This window comes from Cynocephalus volans, chromosome 11 (genome assembly GCF_027409185.1).
Source record: "Cynocephalus volans isolate mCynVol1 chromosome 11, mCynVol1.pri, whole genome shotgun sequence".
Classification (NCBI taxonomy): Eukaryota; Metazoa; Chordata; class Mammalia; order Dermoptera; family Cynocephalidae; genus Cynocephalus; species Cynocephalus volans.
The window spans coordinates 55,468,802-55,490,421 of NC_084470.1; the positions used below are offsets into that span (position 1 = coordinate 55,468,802).

The following is a 21,620-nucleotide window of genomic DNA, read 5'->3' on the forward strand; positions in this document are numbered from 1 at the left end:
CATAAGGAGTAATAATGGAGTGTAAAGACGAGCGAAGGCAACAGTCAAGGTGGTCACGTGAGGATTGGCACTGGGTTTTGAAGAACCAGAATGAACTGGATGGCTGAGGTCAGGGAGAGTAGGTAGAGGGAATGGAGAATAATCCAAACGGCAAATCATGGAAAAAAGATCCAGAGTCAGGATCAGGCAAGGGATTTCAGGAGACCAATTCAGAAATGTTAGGGCAGAATGTGTATGATAGCAGAACAGGAGACGTTGTTGTGAGGGTCAGTTTGTGTGGGCCGAGACTGGGAGTTTGTCCTTTTATTCTAACATAACAGGCGATCATTCAAGGTTCTTAATGGGAGCTATTTTAAGCAGATGAAATATACTAGTTCCTTGCTGAGATACCCGGTTCAGATTCCTTATCCAGCAGCCTTTCCATCCCTAACGCACCCTTCTAGTTTTTCTGAAAGATGAGGTAGTCACTGTCCTCCAGGCTAAGGGAGTCTTTGATAAGATTAGGTACCCGGCTGAGGTTGGAGGAAAACTAGGCACCGCTTGGTGGCAGGGCTCGGAGGGACAGCCTTCTTCTAGGATACCATAGAGATGCCCCTCCCGCTTCCTAGAAAAGCACGGGTGGATGCACGAAGCCGCTGTGACGCACTACCGGCCGCGCCACTTTTCTTCCGGCCCCAGAGGGTAAGGTCCGTGTCCTGGGCTGCTGTACACCTGTGGGATCGTTGACGCCGCTCCGCGGGGAGCCGCCGGATTTCATGGTGAGCTGGCTAGGCCCCAGGGAGCGGAAAGGAGAGGGTTCCAGCGTGCCTCTGCTGGGTCGGCGGGCCGGAGGCTGGTATGGGAAGCCTACCCCGGCATCGATCCCCTCCGGATTGTTGCCTGCGTGTGCCGCCGGGCATTTGGAGCACTCTGGACAGCCCGGACGGCCTCAGCCTGCAGCCTCAGCACTGCAGAGCCCAGTGCCCCGCACAGTGCTCGGCACAGAGTAGACGCCTAAGAAGATGGCGGAGTGAATGAACGAATGAATGAATAAATGATAATTGCGTGATGTATAGAGGATCCACATCTGTGACCGGTGTCCGGAAACGAAATCCTGGTGCTCAGAATTCTCGGTCCCTCTACCAACTACTTACCCCAGCTGATCCTGCAGCTCAGAAACTTGTTTAGGGACTATTTTAATAGGAGACGGCAAATAGTGTAAAGCGCAGTAGGTGAGGAGTCTCGAGACCTGGGTTATACTTCTGGAGGGTGGGCTTTTTCTTGATCTCTAAAGTTGAATTCTTTAGTAGTCCGTGACTTCTTTCCTTACAAGGCTCAGTTGACAGCATGTATGTGATAGCTTGTAGGCAAGGGTTAATGTCTTCCAATAAAATGTTACTATCCATTACATGCCAAACATTACACAGAATTCAGGGGTGGGGCTGCAGAACGAGTGAAGTTAAAGTCTGTCAAGTCGGAAAATGCTGGAAGATATGCATCTGAGCCGATTTTGGTGATAATATTTTAACTACATTTCTTTAGTACTTGCCATATACCAGGCACTGTTCGAAGCAGTTGTGCTAATTTATTTAATCTTCACAACAGCGTATCACCTGTAGTTTTTAAGTGAGGAAATTGGGGTACGGAGAGAATAGATTACTTATCCAACGCAATTTGCTGGTAAGTGACCCAAAGCTGCAGAAGAGAGAGTTTAGTATGCTACTACAGCTTGGATCAGTGTGTTATTTGGTGCCAGGAGGCAAAACAAGAAGGGCTTCAGAGTAGAGTACATTTCAGTGTGGTCTTATTAAAGAAATTGTGCTTTCAAATTCTTGAAAAACCCCACCTGCTTTGTCCAGACTCTTTCAGCTAATTATTGAGGGGTAAGAAGGTGGCACCGGGGAGAGAGCGTACAAAGTATGAGGAGGAAGCCAGCTCCCTATTAGGTTAGTAGGATGAGGCAATTAAGAGCCTCTCTTCTTTTACCATTCAGCATAGTACATATCTCCCCCTGGATCTACAGACAGATCTTTTTTTTAGCATCTTAAAATCACTAACAATTAGATTATTCCACAGTAGGCATTTGTGGGAGCACCTGTACATTCCTTTCTGGGCAACTTATAGACCTGAGGGTTAGCAAACTATGAGCCATGAACCAAATTTGGCCTACCACCTTTTTAAAAAACAACTTTTATTGAAACACAGGCAAGCTCGTTCATTTACATATTGTTTGTTTCTGTTTTCAAACTACTAAGGCAAAGTTGATTAGTTGTGATAGAGACCATATAACCCATTTAACCCATGAAGCAGAAATAATTTCTTTACTATTTACAGTTTTCTTTACAGTAATAGTTTGCTAACCCTTAACATAGACAAACTGCTAACACCTCAGATAATCTATGATTGGAGGAAAGTGGTCATAACCAAGATATCTTTCCTTCTTCATAAGCTTTAGTATTAAACATAATCACCTCTAACTCCTGTTGAGTGCTACCATGTGGCAGATATCTTTATGAATGCTTTATGTGAATTAACTCAGTCGAGGATTCACAGAATGTTAGAGCTGGAAGGGCTTATGGGTATAATCTAATTTGTTACCTTTTTCAGATAAGTTAACTGTCATGTAGGCCCATTCACATGGGCAGTGGCAGAGCAAAGTTTCTTGACTCCCAGTCCAATCCCCTTTCATCTTATTCTGAATGGTAGGCCAATACCATGTCCATTGGATCTGGCATTTTTTTGTTTTTGTTTTTGATCCTGAGTTGTTTTGTTTTTTGTTTGTTTTGGTGCTGAAACCTATGAGTGAGATGTGACATTTTAAAAAAAATGTTTCTGACTATAAAAGAAATACATGTTTACTGAAGGAAATGTGAGACTTACAGAAGAATATAAAGGACGAAGTAAAGTGGCCAGTTAACTGTCCTAGAGATAAGTGTGTTAACGTTTTGGCAGGTGTATTGGTTTGTTTCTCTTGCTTATAACAATACCTGGAACTGGGTAATTTGTAAAGAAAAGAGGTTTATTTCTTACAGTTTTGTAGCCTGGGAAGTCCATGGTCCAGGGGACTCCTCTGGTGAGGGCCTCCTCTTTGGTGGTAACTGTACAGAATCCTGTGGCAATGCAGGATATAACATGGCAAGAATGCCAAGAGCGCTCTCATGCTTTTTATAAAGCCACCAGTTAACACCAGTGATAACTCATTACTCTATGAATGGATTAATCCATTCATGAGGGCACAATCCTCACAAACCAATCACCTCTCAAAGGTTACACCTTTCAAATATCCTAATTGGATTTCCCACCCTCTTAACACTGTTACAGTGGGGATCAAGTTTTCAACACATGAACTTTTGGGGGACACACTTGACCCATAGCAGAAGATAACATATCTTCATTGTAGAATATTGAAAAAATGCAGAAGCATTTTCTTTGTGTCCTTATTTTATGTGTTTTATTATATCTGTGTATTAATAATAGTTTGTTTATTTAATGCTTGCTTAGTGGTAGTGTATTTTTTGTTTTAGTGTTTTGTATCATTCTGTGTTAACATATTGTATTTTCTCATGAATATTCTTTGAAAATATGATTTTTAATAGTTTCATGATCTATCATACTGATTTTTCATTGATGTTTATTTGCCTGTTTTTTAACAATTATAGTAGTAATTTGATCTTTGTACGTAAATCTCTCTACCTGTCTCTGATTACATTTTTTCGCTTTTCTCTGATTGCCGAAGTTATTTATTCCTATGGGAAATAACATGACAATTTAACAATTTGATATATATTCTCGTTGATTGGCTCACTTGGTCAGAACACAGCCTTGTAACATCATGGTCAAAGGTCAGATCCCCATATTGGCCAGCAAGGAAAGAAAGAAGGAAGGAAGGAGGGAGGGAGGGAAGGAGGGAGGGAGGGAGGGAGGGGGAGAGAGAGAGAGAGAGAAAGAAAGAAAGAAAATATAGATAATAGAGAAAGTTTGGGAAAATCATTCACAATTCATCATGAGGATTATTTTTTTTTCTTGATCTTATTCGTGTGTGTGTGTGTGTGTGAGAGAGAGAGAGAGAGAGAGAGAGAGAGAGAGAGCGAGCGAGAGAGACTGGCCGGCAGGTATGGGGAACTGAACCCTTGACCTTGGCGTTACAAGGCTGCGCTCTAACCAACCACAGGCATATTTTAACAGACATATGATGTTGTAGTTGAAATTTTCATATCCTGGGGTTTTTTTTCCACTTACGTGTAGCATAAACATTTTTCCAAATTGCCACATATTTCATTAATAATTATCTTTATGTCTGTATAATTTCTACCATGTGGATGTACCATAATTTGCTAAACCTCAGTGTCCACAACAACTGTTTTTTTCAACAATACTACAGGGTTTTTTGTTTGTTTGTTTTGTTTTTTTATAGGCAACACAAGAATTCCATTTTTTTCCTCTGGGAAATTACTTCTTTATGAGAAAATTCCAATAAAATTACTAGGTGAAAGAATTATGGCATTTTTGTGACATATGATGACTCTGAGGAGCTTCTAAGATACACTGCAGGTGTTGTGTATAAAGACTGAGTATTCTGTTCTCAGTTCTTGTACCACAAAATAGTGATCACAACATCCCAACTACAACTTAATTTGATGTAAAAATTGATTCTTTATTCTTTTAGTTCCCATTTCCTTGATTTCCAAAGAGATGGAACTTTGTTTTGACACATCTATTGACCTTTTTAATTCTTGGTGTGTTTGTTGTATTTTCCATATTTCTATTAGATTATCTTTTTTCCTTATTCATTTGTAAGAAGTCTTTATATATTAGGTTTATCTACCCCTTACTATAATCAAAAATACTTTTCCTAGCTTATTTGTTTTTTAATTTTATTTGTATTTTAGATATACAGAATATTGCTTTTCTGTGGTCAGATGTATTCAGTTTTGTCCTGTGGCATTCGTACCTTTTTTGTATGATGCTTGGAAAGATCTGTCCTAACCCTAAAATCAATCATTTATCAATATTCTATTATTTTGTGGTTTTGTTCTTTATATTTAACTTTTTAATCAGTTTAGGTTTATTTTGGTATATGGTATTATGTAGGAATCACTACGTGTTTTTTTCCAGGTAGTGAACAATAGTCCCAACATAACTTATGAGTAATCTGGGAGTTTTTTTTGGTGATTAGAAATGCTACTTTTATCACATATTAAATTATTTTTATGTATATCTTTTAGGGGATTAGAGATCTTTTAAATGTATAAACTCACTGTTGAGGTTTTCCTAGCCATACTCCTTTGATTATTTTACCTGTTACTCCTGTGATTTCAATTACTGTTTTCATGTTGAAAATTCTACATACTCACGAGGGTTGGCTGATTAGCTCAGTTGGTTAGAGTGCGGCCTTATAACACCAAGGTCATGGGTTCAGATTCCTGTACCAGCCAGCTGCAAAAAAACAAGAAAAGGTAATGTCAAAAAATTCTAAGTACATGTATATGTTTTTATTCCCCACCTCTTTCCTGTATTCCAGATATATATGTTCTACTTTCTGTTTTGATATTTCAAAACTAAATGTATCTTATTCCTCCCCAGACCAGTGTTCCCACTGTCACTAAAGGTCACTGTTATCACTCAAACCAGAAATTGGCTTATTATCTGTGACTTCTCCCTTTCTCTCACACCTCTCTTCAGTATTCATCCAATCTTGTTTATTCTTTCTCTTAGTTAGTTCAGTCCCCTTACTGGACTACTGAAACAGTCTCACAAGAGGTCTTCCAGGATTTGTCTTATACTCCAGCCTCCCACCCCTTACATACACTCTTTCTCTGCATTGTGGGCAGAGGGATATGTTTTTTTACGATGACATCTAATCATGTCATGTCTTTCATCAGACCCTTCTAAAACCCTTTTATGGCTTTTTGCTCACTTTTGGGTAAAGTTTTTTAAATGGTTGGCAGGGTTCTGTTTGATTTGTCCTTTGCTTGCCTTAGGCTTCATATCTTACTTCTGGTTCTTAATATTTTTGCATTACCAGGTTTCCTTCATTCTTCCAAAGTACTGTGCTTGATTCCTTTCGTATGACCTGTTTCATCTCTCTGGTATATTCTTTTCCCTTTTCACCTGTCTTGTTCCTATTTACCTGTTCTTCAGAGAGGCTTGATTCTTCAGACTAGATTAGGTTCCCTCTGCTCTAATTCCATAACACCCCATACTTCCATTTTCGTAGCTCTCATATTTGAAATTATTGGTTTATTGTCCTTGTTTAGCTATGATATAAGCTGCAGGCAGGCATGGCATTGTTTGACTTTTTTCCCCATTGTCTAGCATTGATTATACCCAAACTCAACTCTGCTGCATGAGTCTCTGTAGCACTGTGTGGTAGTTGACAGATCCCCTGTATGCCCTTCTAGTGAAATAGGATCAGGAAATCCCAGGTAAGATCTTAAACCTTCAAAACTCAATGCAGAGGCACAGACCTCGATGAGAATCCCACAAGACCAACCGTATTATGTATGTCAGCAGACTCATTCTGTTCTTTTATGCCTTCACAGCTCTTGACTGATAAAACTATCTCTCTTCCTTTTTTCCGTGAAATAATGCTGCCAGTTTTGCTTCTTACTTCAGGGTTATATGGAGAGATATTTTTAAATGAACAGTTGTGATTTTGATATTTCAAACACAATATTAAAAAATAGTACAATATTTTTGTACTATTTTTGCAACTGTTTTGTAAGTCAAAAATTATTTTATAATTGCAGTTTTTTTTTTTTTTAAGCTGCAGCCTACTCTGTTATATTGAGCTGGACCTGAAGAAAAACTATTGAACTGATATGACATCTAGAAGAAAGGACATTCAGAGTATCTTTAGTCTGTATCAAGTAGAGAGAATTACCTAATCACTATCCAGGCTCCTTGACATATGGCTGAAGTAGGTGAGTCAGACTTAATGTGGTAGCCTTTCTATGTGACTGTTTTCCCATGTAGCTTTTGATGATATTAATGGCTTTTCATATAAATTATTGTATGATGTAAATAATGCACTAATTGACATGACTATTTCTATCTGTGTAATCTTTTATCTTTATAAGGTAATAAATACTATTCTGATTTCTTCATCAAGTGCTTGAGTGTTGATGGTATGTCAGTCTGCCTGAGCCTGTCACTTCCTGTATAGCTAACAAATGGGGTTTGTGAATCTAGAAGGCTGCAAGCCAATGCTGATTTTTGCTGGTGTAGTCACATTGCTATCTGGAGAGGTATTATGTGAGTTATTAGATAGTATCCCTAGGTAATAGCTCTTTGTCGTTTTTATGTGTGCTGGAACAGTGACTACCGCCCCCCACCCTTTTTTCCTGTCAGCACTGCTCCCAGTTTTACAAACCTGAAGTGTTTTCTAATGAAAGCAGAAGAAGATTGTGAATATTGAATATGCAAGGAAGTGAAGAGAGAGAGATTGGAAGAGAGACTTATCCAGGTAAGTGAGCAGTGGATAGCCAGTGGGAGATACAGCCATGCAGTCAGAAGGCTTTGGAGATTTTAGAAGCCAAACTGATTGAGGCTTAGGAGATAAAATTACTATCTCTTATAGGGATGTTGGGGGCAGGTGTGAATGAGTACCTCTGGGGCCAGCTTTTCCCCAGTACTCATTTTATGTGTCTCATTTCAAACACTTGCACTTTTATATTCCCCCATTTTTCACCATTTGAATACAAACTATCCATGTTTCCTGTCCTACCCTAATCTTTGCCTGTGTGTTGTTTTCCATTTGTCTCCATTGTCTGTCATTTTCTCACTCCCTGGGTGTCCAGCTGCCCTTTCCATGAGGCTTTTTCATTAATGGTGATCACGGTATCCTGGTGCAGATCTCTTCCACCACTTCCAACTCTGAATTACTTGCCATACATGCTTTTAGTGGTCTTTACTCATAGTCCGTGACTGAGGCCAGTCAAAGTTAGGGTCTTACTACTTCAGGGGCCTCTACTCTGCCTTGCATGAGAGATGCTCACTTTGATGATTTCTTTTAGGTTGGGCAAACAAGCCTGCTTCAGAGCAGGATGTCTCTGAAATTGACTCACCAGAGATAGTAGCAAAGAGATTCCATGATGGTGAATACCAGGATTCTACATTTGAAGAAAAATATGCATGTGAGGACATGAAGGAAAACCCTCCTGGAGAGGTTCCTGGACCATGCCTTTTCCAAGAAGGAGGTTTTGGGGAAATAACTTTCATCCACAAGGAAGAACCCCCTGAAATGATTAGTCAACAATATAATTTTGAGAAAAGCTTGCTTTTGACCTCAAACCTTGTTACACATCTCAGAGTTTCTACAGAAGAGAGCCTGCATCAGTGGGAAACAAGTAACATACACACCAATGAGATTTCTGACCAAAGTAAATGTCCACCTCTCTCCTTACAGGAAAAGTCTTGGAAATGTAACGAATGTGGAAAAACCTTTACTCGGAGTTCAAACCTTACCCAACATCAGAGAACTCATACTGGAGAGAGACCCTATTCATGTGAGGAATGTGGCAAAGCCTTTAGTCGTAGCTCATTTCTTGTTCAACATCAAAGAATTCACACTGGAGTGAAACCATATGGATGTGAGCAGTGTGGGAAAACATTTCGATGTCGGTCATTTCTTACTCAGCATCAGAGAACCCACACTGGAGAGAAACCTTATAAATGTAATGAATGTGGGAATTCCTTCCGCAATCACTCACATCTCTCTGAACATCAGAGAATTCACACTGGAGAGAAACCTTATAAATGTAATAGATGTGGGAAAGCATTCAATCAGAACACACACCTTATTCATCATCAGAGAATTCACACAGGTGAGAAGCCTTATTTATGCAATGAATGTGGCTCTTCTTTTCGCAAACACTCAAATCTTACACAACACCAGAGAATTCACACTGGGGAAAAACCCCATAAGTGTGATGAATGTGGGAAAACTTTCCAAACAAAGGCAAATCTCTCTCAGCATCAGAGAATTCATACTGGAGAAAAGCCCTATAAATGTAGGGTATGTGGCAAAGCCTTTTGTCAGAGCCCATCTCTTATTAAACACCAGCGAATTCATACTGGAGAAAAACCCTATAAATGTAAGGAATGTGGCAAAGCTTTTACTCAGAGCACCCCACTCACTAAACATCAGCGAATCCATACAGGAGAGAGACCCTACAAATGCAGTGAATGTGGTAAAGCCTTCATTCAGAGCATTTGTCTTATTCGGCACCAGAGAAGTCACACTGGAGAAAAACCCTATAAATGCAATGAATGTGGAAAGGGCTTTAATCAAAATACCTGCCTCACTCAGCATATGAGAATTCATACTGGAGAGAAGCCCTATAAATGTAAAGAATGTGGGAGAGCCTTTGCTTATAGCTCGTCTCTTACTGAACATCATAGAACTCACACTGGGGAGAAGCTGTATAAATGTAGTGAATGTGAGAAAACCTTCCGCAAGTATGCACACCTTAGTGACCATTACAGAATTCACACTGGTGAGAAACCTTATGAATGCATTGAATGTGGAAAATTCTTCAGACATAGTTCAGTCCTTTTCAGACACCAGAAACTTCACAGTGGTGAATAGTCCTGGCATTTAGGTTATGCCAGTTTCTCTAGGGAGAGTGACTAGGAGTCAGTCTGGGAAGTGAAGGGCAGGTAGAGTTCCTGGAGGGAAGATTGAAGGAGCCTTGGCTACCTTACTCTGAGAAAAATATTTCCAGAAATGGAGGTGGGGGGTTAAGGAATGCAGAGCCTACTCCAGGTGGAGATCTGAGAATACAGGGTAGAAAGGAAATTCCTGCTTTTCAGATAAAGCCTGCAGGTTGCAACTCCTCCTTCCCTATGTGACTCTTACACCTTGAGGCATTTGTTAAGGTAGCACTTGTGTTTCCTTTACTATACCTCTACCCCACCTTCCAACTTTGTCACCCATGTTCACTGGCCAGTAGGTAGAGGTGCTTTTCCAGACACTGCCTGTCAGTTTGGAAGTGGCAACAGTTTTGATGTAATGCTAAGTTTAAGTTTGAGGCAGCTATGACCATGCTATCATGGGGGAGGCCCTCTAACTGTGGAAGTGGTCCCTTGAAAGAAAGACAGAAACAAGTGAAAAAGAGTCTGTAATCATTCAACAAGTAAGGAAATGTGGTTAGAACTGGGTTGATCTCCACAGATGTGCCAGTGAATAAGACTTTAATCAGGGTGAGGCAGATCTTTCCTGATCCTTTCAAGCTGTTGGGTGACTTAGGGCTAAGAAGGAAATGGGAGGTCAAGAGAGACTTCAGTGATGCTGGTTTGTAGGAAGGCAGTCAGATCTGCTCAGAGACCCAGGGAGAGGAAGACCCAATCTCTATCCCAGAAGAATAATGGCTTATACAGGAAATAAATGGTTTGTACTAGACTATTGGTGATTAGAGGCCTCAGAACAGGAAGGCTGCATGTTACTGAGCAAGCCACCTACAAAATCTTGCCATGTGCTAAGGTGTACACCTGTCTCTTGTAAATTTGACTGAGCCACTGGTTTACAGGGAATAGGGGAGAGGGATATACTGGCACTAACAGTGTCCTAACAAAATGGGACTTAGTTTGTTGGCCTTTAGGGGAAAGCATTTTTAGGCAGGTTGGAGTTTGGGGCTTCTGGACTGGTCTTTAAGAGTGTTGACATTTGTCATGGAATATCTTTCAAAGGAGTTCTAAAGATGATTACCTCTTTTTATAATCCCTGAAAATCGAGGTAGCACAGTTTGCCACTGACTATAATGTATTTTATTCTAAGTATAATTTCCCCAATCCCTTTCATGTTCTTAACTCCTACCCAGAAATTGAGCTCAAGAAGATTAAGTGAAGATAGCCTTTTACTGGCATTTGGAATAGTTTCTAAGCTCTGAATCTTACATATTTTTAAAAATATGACTATTAAAAAAAACTAAGTTGATTCTGAAATGTTTGGTTATTTGGAACACATGCTGGATTTTTCCATAGCAACTGTCTTGTAAGCATTGGTTTGGGCCATTAATTATCATTAATGGGAATGTGGTAGAAATATCACATATGCTTTTCCCTCTCTATTTATGAAGATTATGTTCCCAAAACCTACCACAGAGGTATTCCCAATTGAGGGAATTAATATGAGGAAAAATAAGCCTGCGAAAACATTCTAAATAAGTTATGCTCATGAAAATGTGTATATTCTATCAAAAGGAAATGTCGTTTTTATATTTCCTGAATGAAAAATAACAGCAATTATAGAAATATTTGCTGACACAGTAAATATTCAATAAATATTTATTTGGTGAATTAATATATTTTAATGAGCTTTCACCCACAAAAACCTTTTTAGGAATTTTCTGAGGTGTAGATATTTAGAGTAATAATTATACACTACTATCTTTGGAATCTTGAGTGGAGAATAGAATAGAGAGAGTTTTCTTGAGAAAGAAATGGGAAAACCTTAAGGCTGAAAAATATCTCCACCCTTTTTTGTGGGAAATTTTTGTGAGAAAGTTTCTCTAAAATAGAATATATTTTACCTTGAATTTCAAATCTTCATGATGAGATTAGTCTAGCACATTTTCACTTCCTGGGGAAACAGAAAGGAAAGGAACTCATTATCTTTTCACTGTCTTCACTCCACATTCTCACACTTGCACATATCAGCCTCTGATTTCCTCTTGGTTGCTGGTCCGTGATGTGCCTATTCATTCCAGCGTGGCCCCACACCTAGGAATTGCCCTCTCCCTCAATCTTCCCTCTTACTCAGTGTTCATATCCATTTGTCTTAGTCATTTTTCTGTTGCTGTAACAGAATACTTGAGACTGGGTAATTTATAAAAGGGAAATTTATTTTGGCTCAATTCTAGAGACTGAGAAGTCCAAGAACATAGTGCTGGCATCTAGTGAGGGCCTTGTGCTGCTTAATCTCATGGCAGAAGGGCAATCCGGTGCAGTGCGAAAGAAAAAAAGCCAAAGGGGGCCCACCGGTTTATAACAACTGCTCTCCTGCGAACTAATCCAGTCCTGCAAGAATGGCATCAATCCACCCATGAGGGCTCTACCTCCCTGGACCAAGCACCTCCCAGCACTTCCACATTGAGGAACCAAGGTTCTAACACATGAACTTTGGGGGACACACTCAGACCATAGGAACTACTGTTGGAATTATCTCCTAAATCTGGAACCCATCTTCACTGCTACTGCTTTTGGCCAGCTCCTCAGTTTATTTCCTATTTTTCCAGTAATCTTCATTTCTTGCCCCACCAGGCCATCTTCCACATTTCTTTTGGATAATATTTGTAAGCATAACTGGCAGCTTTATTCTCAGAATAAAGTTCTAGCTATTTAAAGAGACATCTGAGACCCCTCATGTAGCCCGTGCCTTTGTCTCCATCCTCAGCTGCTATTCTGTGCCCAGCACATTCTGTTCCATAGTGCAAATTCCTGTGATTCTACATCACCACCACCGGACTCTGTACTTTAATACCTTTGCACATCCTCTTTCTCTTGCCTTGATTCCATTCTGTGCTTCTGCTTGCCTAAAGAGCTTTCATTTGTCACATATGAATGTGCTCAGGCAACATCTTAAAGCTGTCTCTAATCTCGCATATTTTTTATTCTGTATTTCGTACTTTTCATCATTTTATTGTGTTACATTATAATGGTTTGTTTACAAATCTTTCTCTTCCCACTGAACTGTCAACTCCACCAGGGCAGGAGCAATGTGATATTTATTAATATTTGTATCCATAGTCCCTGGCACTTAGAAGGTGCTCAGTATTTGTTGAACTCAACTTAAATATTGGGTCAGACATTTCTCCATACCAGCCTGCCAACTGTGTTCTCAGTTACCAGCAGAAAGGAGGTATGGTGAGTGTGTGTACATGAAGCGTTTGCCAAGAGCAAGAATTCTGAGCCTTTCCCTAAGATACAGAGTGTGTGGTTGAATTAAGTAGAGGATTCCATAAGTAAAATAAAACTTCGTAGCCAAAGAAGTTTATTGTGAATTAGGCACTTAAAAGTCCCATCACAATTTAACAAAGTGCTTTCTGTTACGTTGATATCAGGGACAGGAAGAGGAAAATGCATGCAACTGTAGAGGCACACCTATGTCAATTGGACTGTCCATGAGATAATAAGTCAGGAACTGAAGAGTAATGCTGGCCTGGCAGGAGAGCACTTGGAGCTTAGAAATCCCAAGGTGGAAGCATTTCCTGAGCTCATGGCCTCCCTTGGGCTCTGGGATGGCAACTGGAATTCTTGCTTATTCTCAGTGCACTGAAATTTAATGATTTCAGAAAAACACAGCGGGATAGAGTGACATCAGATCCTCAAACAACAAAACAGACGATTTGACATGCGCATGATCACACAACCAGTGTCAGGTGAAATTTAAACTGCAGTGCATTTTATTCACATTTGTCTTTATTAGTTATACCTCTGTTCCATATGCCTGTTTATCTGCCATAGAATTGACCGCTTAGGGATCCAACCTTTCCCTCATCCTGAGGATGGGAGGAGCTCACTTTATAAGAAAGATCAAGAAGCTTTTTGCCTTCAGAATCAGACTTTCCTGGATGTAAGTGAGAGTGACAAATAAGTTGATTTTGTATTTTGACCCCTCTTTGCTTCCTGTCTAATGCAGAAACCTAACCTTGACCCTAGGGTGGCACCAATTTCACTTCCCTTTGTACACTGACCATGTCAATGCTTAGGTTATTTTAGTTTTGTGGAATGTTTTTGGTGTCCATCCCTACCATCCATTTTCCACCTCACTGCGAGAAGCTTAGCCCAAACTGCTGTTAAGCCACAGATTAATGTTCCTAGTAACCAGCTCTACCTAGGGTACCCCTACTCCAGGCTTAATTTCCATAGGGTAGAGCCTTCTGATTTAGATATTCTTTGAAGCCCAAAAGGTAGGGGAAGAATGATTAGGCCTAGACTCTCTGGCCTGTGCAATGTTAGGGTTGAGGGGAAGAACTTACTGATAATAAAATGGTGCTGAGAATGTGACACCTGATAAAAAGGGAGCTCAACATTATTGTTAAGTGGCATGTCAATTGACAGTTTTACAATGGGTGATCCCTTTTTAGATGAAGATGGTTAGTGATGACCTCAGTCTGTGGTTATTCCATTCCTGATTTCAGGCTCCCGAAGGGATTTTGTTTTGGGAAAACAGCCCATCTGGAAATCTGAACAGAACTTATATGCTGCATCTCATTCATTCATTCAGCAAGTATTTACTGAGTATCTATGTTATGCTGCACACTAGGGATATGATGGTTAGCACAAAGCCCCATGACCCAAGCTTGCAGATCAGTAGGACTGCCTGGAAGTGGTTTAGGTGCTACCCATGCCTTCATCCCTGGAATACACGTGTCAGTATGAGCCCATGTGTGTAAGTTTCCTAAATGAGGACCTGCAAGACCTGAAGTTTTGCAGAAGGGGGACCAGGGTGCTACCTTGAGGGCTGGAAAGGTCTGTGAAGACAGAACAATAGGGTCTGGAGCTGGGATTTGAGGAACAGATAGTCCTAACATTTACTGAACATTTTTTAAGTGCTAGAAATTCTTAGTAATTTACATGCATTAAAATCATTTAATCACAATAACCGTATGTTTGGTACCATTATTAGGTGTTTAATAAGTCAGGAAGCAGGAAAGGTAACTTGCCCAAAGTTCACACACTGAGAAGCTAGGGTTTAAGCCCCAAACAGAGCTTTTGTTCTTTTGGTCACTTGTTGAACAAAGATCCCGAATCAGTGAGGTGTTTGGGGTTTCTGTGAGGAGGCCAACTTTCTGGCGGGTGAGAATGTGCGTCAGGAAGGTTGAAGCCAACTTTGCGAAAGCCTTGAGAACCCCTAATAGCAAGATAAATGTGGCTGGGTTACCGGCTGAACTGACATATAGTAAGAGCTCCTTGTGGTCCACCCCCATTCCCACTTCCGTTCAGCTTCCTTATACCAGGAAGATGCATTTTGAAAGGGGTCTGCAGGCCGTTTCTGCAGCAGGACTACCGGGCGGAGCACCGAAGCCCCCAGCTCTGGGGCGGGGAAGAAGCACAGAGATAGAGCCGCTCCCGCCTTCCCAGAGAGGAGACGGTAGCGGTTTTAGCCGGGGCGCGGACTGGTGACGTCACGCCGGCGGGGCGCGTCGGGGATTCGGTCCTGGGCTCGAGAGCTCCTAGGAACCGGAGTGTCGCGAGGTACGCAAGGGCAGCGCCGCGGGGGAGCGCCTGGTGAGCCGTTTCTGCTGTGTGGGGCCGCGGCGGCGTCCAATGCAGCGCCTCCCTCGGACCCGGGGGTCGCCCGCCCGTCCGCAGCGCCTCTTCCTTCCGGGCGAGCCTTCGGAGCGGAGGCCGTGCCTGAGCAAGCTTGTCAGGAAGAGGGAGCCGTGGGCTGCGAGTCGGGAGAGCTGGGTTCCACTCGTACGTACGAGCGCTTGTGCGAGTCAGCGAACTTCTGAGCACTCCAGTTTCCTGATTTTCAGAAGTGAATACTGTTGCTTGCATTGCCACTTCACAGAGTTGTGCGGATTGAATGGGTATATGTGAGCGTTATCTCCTTCTTATCATGAAATATTTATTTTTCCCTAACGGCAACGAAATAGGTGCCTTATGAAGACATATAGACTCAATAATAATAATTTAATTTATCAGGTATTATTTATTGAATGCTTACCAGCCGGCATTCTTCTACATACTTCCCACGTATTAACTCATTTATTCATCACCACAACCTGTGAAGTAGTTATTGTTATCAATACCTCCACTTAACAGTTGAAAAAACTGGAACACAGAAAGGTTAAGTAACTTTCCCAAGATCCCTTAACTAATAAATGATGGAACAGGGATTCAAATCCAAAATGTTCTAGCCCCAGAGCCCCGTGCCGTACTTGTCTTTAAGTTTAGTGGAAGACAGAATGTAATCAGAGTATCAGAGTAGAAAGTGCTACACTACAGTAGAGACGTGTAAAATTCTTTGAGAGTGCAGAGGAAGAAATGCCTTGGAAACGTCAAGAGAGATTTTCCACAAGGTACAGGTGTGCTGGTTCACATTTGAGCTGAGTATTAAAGTTTGACCATAATTTTGACAATAGTTTAATATTTTATTTAGTGTCAGAGGTGCTAGCAGATTGGGATGAATTAGACTGGAAACTAGATTCTTGCCTTTTAATATAGTATTCTTTCCATAAGGAGGGTTTCTTAAAACCTTTCCCTTAGGAGGGGTCCTTAAATCCTTTTCCTTAGGAGGGGTCCTTAACATCTTCCAACAGACTCACCCCTCTGTGGATATACTTCATGTCACACAGAGGCAGTTCTCTTGCTATTTTCCAGAAATTCTTCCACCTCTGCTTGTGGGATGATAACTGACAAGGAGTTTCCCTGCTGTTGACTCAGCCTATCCTTTCCTTTTCTTTTTTTTTAAAGTTGTCATTTAATAAATTATACTAAAGACTTTTTATAAACTCAGAAACTGAGAAAGTGAATTTCTCTTATGACTGCCTATCAATTTCATTTGAAAATAAGTAGATTACCAGATATGCATTTACCAACAAATAGAAAGGACATGATCCAATGTAGTCAATTATTAAAATAATCATAATAGAATAATAGATGATACGAACTAAACAGATTTTAACATATTATATGGGTGATGTTTAAAAAATATTGTGACATTGCTGTTATAAAAAATAGAATTTTTTTTTTCCATCTCTGTTTTAGTATGACCAAATGTAAGGATGTTGAAACCTATGTTATTTTAGCAATAAAAACATTCCTTATTCATTCATGGATAATTTTACTAATTAAAATAAAGAAAAAATAAAATTTAACACAATCAGTACAATTAACACATGTATTTCCAGTAACATTTTATAGATTCTCTCTGAATATTTTACAAATTTCAGCCTATTCTTAACAAGAGCTTCTCACCTCATTGCTTGCTGTTAGTACTTTTCAGATACATGAATAAGCATCCTTAAAGATGGGCTGAAAGAGCTTGACTTGAAGTTTTTGTGCTTTTCCGATCTGTTTTTAGAATCAGAGAATCACAGAATGTTGGTACCAGAAGAAAATTTAAATATCTAGTTTCCCACTTTCATTTCACAGATATAACAAATCATAGATAAGACTGAGTGACTTGTTTCAAATCATTGAACAAGTTATTGGCAGAGCCGAGACTAGAATCCAGATCTCTTGATTCAATCCATTGCTCATCCCACTGCTCTCTACTGTAGCCCCACAGTCGAAGTTAGTGGCTTTTCCCGTAGGCCTGGGAAGTCTTTGGGTTCCAACCTTATCTCCTATGGAGGAATTTTTACCCCAGGATACTTAGTCTTTAGAAGCACCTGTCCTTTTTCTTTGTGCATTGCCACATCTCTCTGAAGTCTACCCATTCAGTCACTGACTTTTATCATTGGTGATGCTCTTTTAGGATAATAACAATATTCTTTCATTTAGACTTAAAATAGTCATTTGCTTAGGGGATGGGCTGTTCCTGGGTTCCCCTGAATCCAGAGTGTGAAGGAAATAGGCTGGCAATTTATTGGTGGCTCTTTTTCCTCCTTCAGTGCCTCAGATTCCTGCTTTTATTCAAAAAAGAGCCCCCAGGAGACAAATCAGTATTGCTTATGTTCTTAACAGCTTGTTTCTGGGTAAGTGAAATCTTACTAGAGAGCCCAGGATGGGTTGTTACCGGGATGCTCATTCAGAAGTGGCAGACCTATAGTGGGACCCGCTAGGGACCACTACACCTGGACCCAGCACACTGATAACATAGAACCATCCAGAAATGGGTACTCTTTTACTTAAATCAGTGAGAGTGGCCCAGTATGAAAGATGGCTTTGCAATAATTGGCTATAGGACAAATCAAGGAGTGTACTAATTTATATCACATGAACCTGAACTGTAGCATGACTAACTGTTCCCTGTGCAGTCATCACATGCCACATCTTGTATCTACTTATTGAACTGCTAAGTATGATGCCTTACAGGTATAGAGTTCAGATCTGGGAAAACTGATACTAGATTATTGGAAGACCTATTGAAAAGTTAAGGGTTTTCTCACAGAATATGGATTGGGCTCCTGGCCCTATTTGGAACAAGAGCTTAAGTAATTGCAACTGCCATTGCAAAGGCAACATGGAGCCTGGAAGTCTGTTAAACTCAGTAAAAATAGTTCTGGGAGAACTGGATTCTTAGGTTATGGGAATTCTGTGAATAGATCATGATTGTATATGTCCTGAAGAATTTGGTTAGTTCATTTGGTTAAAGTGTGGTACTGATAACATCAACATTCAGGGTTTGGTCCCTGTACTGGCCAGCTGCCAAAAAAAAAAAAAAAAGAAAAGAATTTGGTATAGTCTAATATGTATGTTATGTACACTATGTGTTTATATATGTGTATATGCATTGAGAGATGACTAGGAGAAAGCTCATGAAAATACCACCTGTATTTTCTGTGAGTGGTATTATTTCAAGCGATTTCCTTTTTGAAGTAATTTTTTAATAGAAAGAGCATACATTCTTTGTATGATAAAAAAGAAAACCTTTTTGTTTAAGGAGAATAAGAGTAAAGGAAATAAAAATGTGGTTAGAGTTTTGGTTTTACATTTAGCTGTTTAAAATACCTATTGGTTCCCCATACTGGTCAGCTGCCAAAAGAAATTTAAAAAAATAAATATAAGCTACCTGGAGTTTATTTTTGTACATAGTATATTCATACTGGAAGTTAATACCCAGACAAAGAGTGGGGCTAGCCAGTTAGCTCATTTGGTTAGAGTGTGGTGCTGATAACACCAAGATCCAGGATTCAATCCCTGTACTGGCCAGCTGTCAAAAAAACCAAAACAAGCAAACAAAAAGAGAGATAGGTTTAGGCAAGATAGTCAATATATTTAATAGCCAGTGTGGTATAGGCACTGGCCAATTAGGTTCTCTCTGGATGTAAACAATTTGTGTAGATATATCAGTGTGTACCAGCTTACTCTCATCCCCAGTAGATCCATATTTACCAACATGAAATGATGTCTAAGACAAATTCTTTAGGGGGAAAAAAAAATTGTAGAGCAGAATCTACCAAACAATTTTATTTATTTAAAGAGAATCAAATGCTATATGTGTGTAGAAAAATATGTAAAATAAGGATTATATACTCCAAACTTAATAATGATAATCTTGGGGGGAGGGAATGGGTTTGTTTGGGTAGAGTGGGGTGGCGAAGGCTATAAAAATGACTATTTAATCCTATATACTTCTATATTATCTAAATATTTTTAAGTGTGGATATATTCACATGTTACTTGTGCGATTAGAAAACTAAAATAAAAAGGGGTCTCAGAGAATAAGCATGTGTCAGTATCTCCAGCACCATCCAGGGAAGAGATTGCTCTGATGTGCAGCACCTGAATATCCATTCTCTGATTCTGTGTGCTTTATTCAGGTCATCAGCATTTCAAAGTTTGATGCCATTATGATCATCTAAGTATTCCTCTCTTTCTCCCATTCTTTTCTTCCCAAGGAGTGTTCTGATGGCAATGATTTGGTTCCCATACAGTTTTCTATAGTAAAGAGAATGTGTTAACTAGCTGGACATTGAGCATAAAAATTTTTCATTGTAAATTAGCAAAGTGACTAATGATGTGACTGTGTTCTACATCATTCCCCTTGTAATTTGATTACTTTACTCCAGGTTCTGAAGCATTTCTTTGGCTACAAAGGTTAGAGCCAGATTCTGGACCATGATGTTACAGCCAAGTTATTATCCAATGGACCACCTCTGTCTTTTCTGAAACCAAACAGCAATATCTCATTTCCTTTCAAAAGTAAGCAGGACTCTAGTTTTCAAACCTATAGGTTTTCCAGTTGGACCTAGGGGCAGAGCTAGAGATGCTCAACGTTTTGTAGAGAAAGAAAGGTCCAAAGACAGACCTGTTAAGGTGAGTGAATATGGAAGGATTGGTGAGATGGGTCTAATGAAAGTTAAAGCCTGGATCCCCTTTGAAATCTTGGAAGGGAAACTCTTTAGTTATCACTAGTCTGCCAAGATATTGCTTACAGTCCACTGAAGGAAATAGTATTACTATTCACCTATTTTTTGAGGAGTACAGACTATAGATGGACAATAATTTTCCCTAAAACTTAATTTACTCAAGTCTAGGATACTTACTTCATCATTTTTTTTTTTTTTTTTTTTACTGTTTATCACTACAGATGCAAATCTGGATGATCCCAAATTACTTGGATTAGTTTTTAGTATTTGTTTCAGAATCAGTCATGATAGGAAATTTGATAGAATTCCTAAGACCTCTCCTTACTTTATCTCTTTCTTCATAGAGGCTGATCATCAGGAGTTTGCTTTTGAAGAAGTTGAAAATGTATGCTGAACAAGGAAGAGGAGGGGCAATCCTGCAGGAATGATTGGGAAAACAACACATGCATGTGTGCATGTATACACATACACACTTTTCCCAGGAGAACAGTGTCACACTATTGATAATCATTTTTGAGAAAGTAGCACATAAGTATGAATTTGAGAGCTGTTATCCAAACCTGGATAACAAAGTGCCTTTAGTGTGTTACAAGCAGTGTGAGTTCCAGCCAGATTTCACTTCAAGTGAAATATTGGAGAATTAACATGCAGAAGAGACCATCAAAGTGTAGTGAATGTGGAAAATTCTTTACTCAGAGGTCATCTCTTACCCAGCATCGGAGGATTCATACAGGAGAGAAGCCCTATGTATGCAGTGAATGTGGAACTTGTTTCCGTAAACAGTCAAATCTTACTCAACATCTGAGAATTCATACAGGAGAGAAACCTTATAAATGTAACGAATGTGAGAAGGCCTTTCAAACAAAAGCAGTCCTTGTCCAGCATCTGAGAATTCATACTGGAGAGAAGCCCTATAAATGCAACGAGTGTGGAAAAGCCTTTTGTCAGAGCCCATCCCTTATTAAACACCAGCGAATTCATACTGGAGAGAAACCATATAAATGTACGGAATGTGGCAAAGCCTTCAGTCAAAGCATATGCCTTACTCGTCATCAGAGAAGTCATTCTGGAGAGAAACCTTACAAGTGTAATGAATGTGGGAAAGCCTTTAACCAGAGTGCATGCCTCACACAGCACCAGAGAATTCATTCAGGAGAGAAGCCCTACACATGTACTGAATGTGGTAAAGCCTTCACTCAGAACTCTTCCCTTGCTGAACATGAAAGAACTCACACTGGAGAGAAACTTTTTAAGTGTAGTGAGTGTGAAAAAACTTTCCGCAAGCAAGCACACCTTAGTGAGCATTACAGAATTCATACTGGAGAAAAACCTTATGAATGTGTTGAATGTGGGAAATCCTTTAGGCACAGTTCAGCACTTGCTCGACATCAGAGGCTTCATGCTGGCAAGTAAAACTTGGAATATAATGTGTGGAATGATTTGTGTGAAAACACTTTTTCTCTAAATTCCTTGGAGTTTGACTCAGTCTTCAGTTGGGATGAATATTTTGTATTTTTTGTCCTAATAGTTAAGAAAATAGGCCTCAGAACTAGTTAGTCTTGAGTTTGATGCCTTCTCTGCCACTTAATGGGTGTGTGACCTTATCCTCTCTGAATCTGTTTCCCCACCCTCGCCCCCGCCAAAAAAGAAAAATGG

At 39.9% G+C, this 21,620-nt stretch overlaps 2 protein-coding genes across 2 annotated transcripts; both read left to right on the forward strand.

The window, feature by feature from the left end:
• The first annotated feature begins 675 nt into the window (after positions 1–675).
• ZNF502 (zinc finger protein 502) lies at positions 676–10,915 on the forward strand. Its single transcript, XM_063113744.1, has 4 exons — positions 676–758; positions 6,746–6,902; positions 7,330–7,444; positions 7,995–10,915. Exons 3-4 carry the CDS (start codon positions 7,399–7,401, stop codon positions 9,566–9,568), a joined length of 1,620 nt encoding a protein of 539 aa, XP_062969814.1. The 5' UTR covers positions 676–758; positions 6,746–6,902; positions 7,330–7,398; the 3' UTR covers positions 9,569–10,915.
• Positions 10,916–20,408: 9,493 nt separating this feature from the next.
• On the forward strand, positions 20,409–21,390 carry ZNF501 (zinc finger protein 501). Its single transcript, XM_063113749.1, has one exon. It carries the CDS (start codon positions 20,610–20,612, stop codon positions 21,375–21,377), a length of 768 nt encoding a protein of 255 aa, XP_062969819.1. The 5' UTR covers positions 20,409–20,609; the 3' UTR covers positions 21,378–21,390.
• Positions 21,391–21,620: the final 230 nt, after the last annotated feature.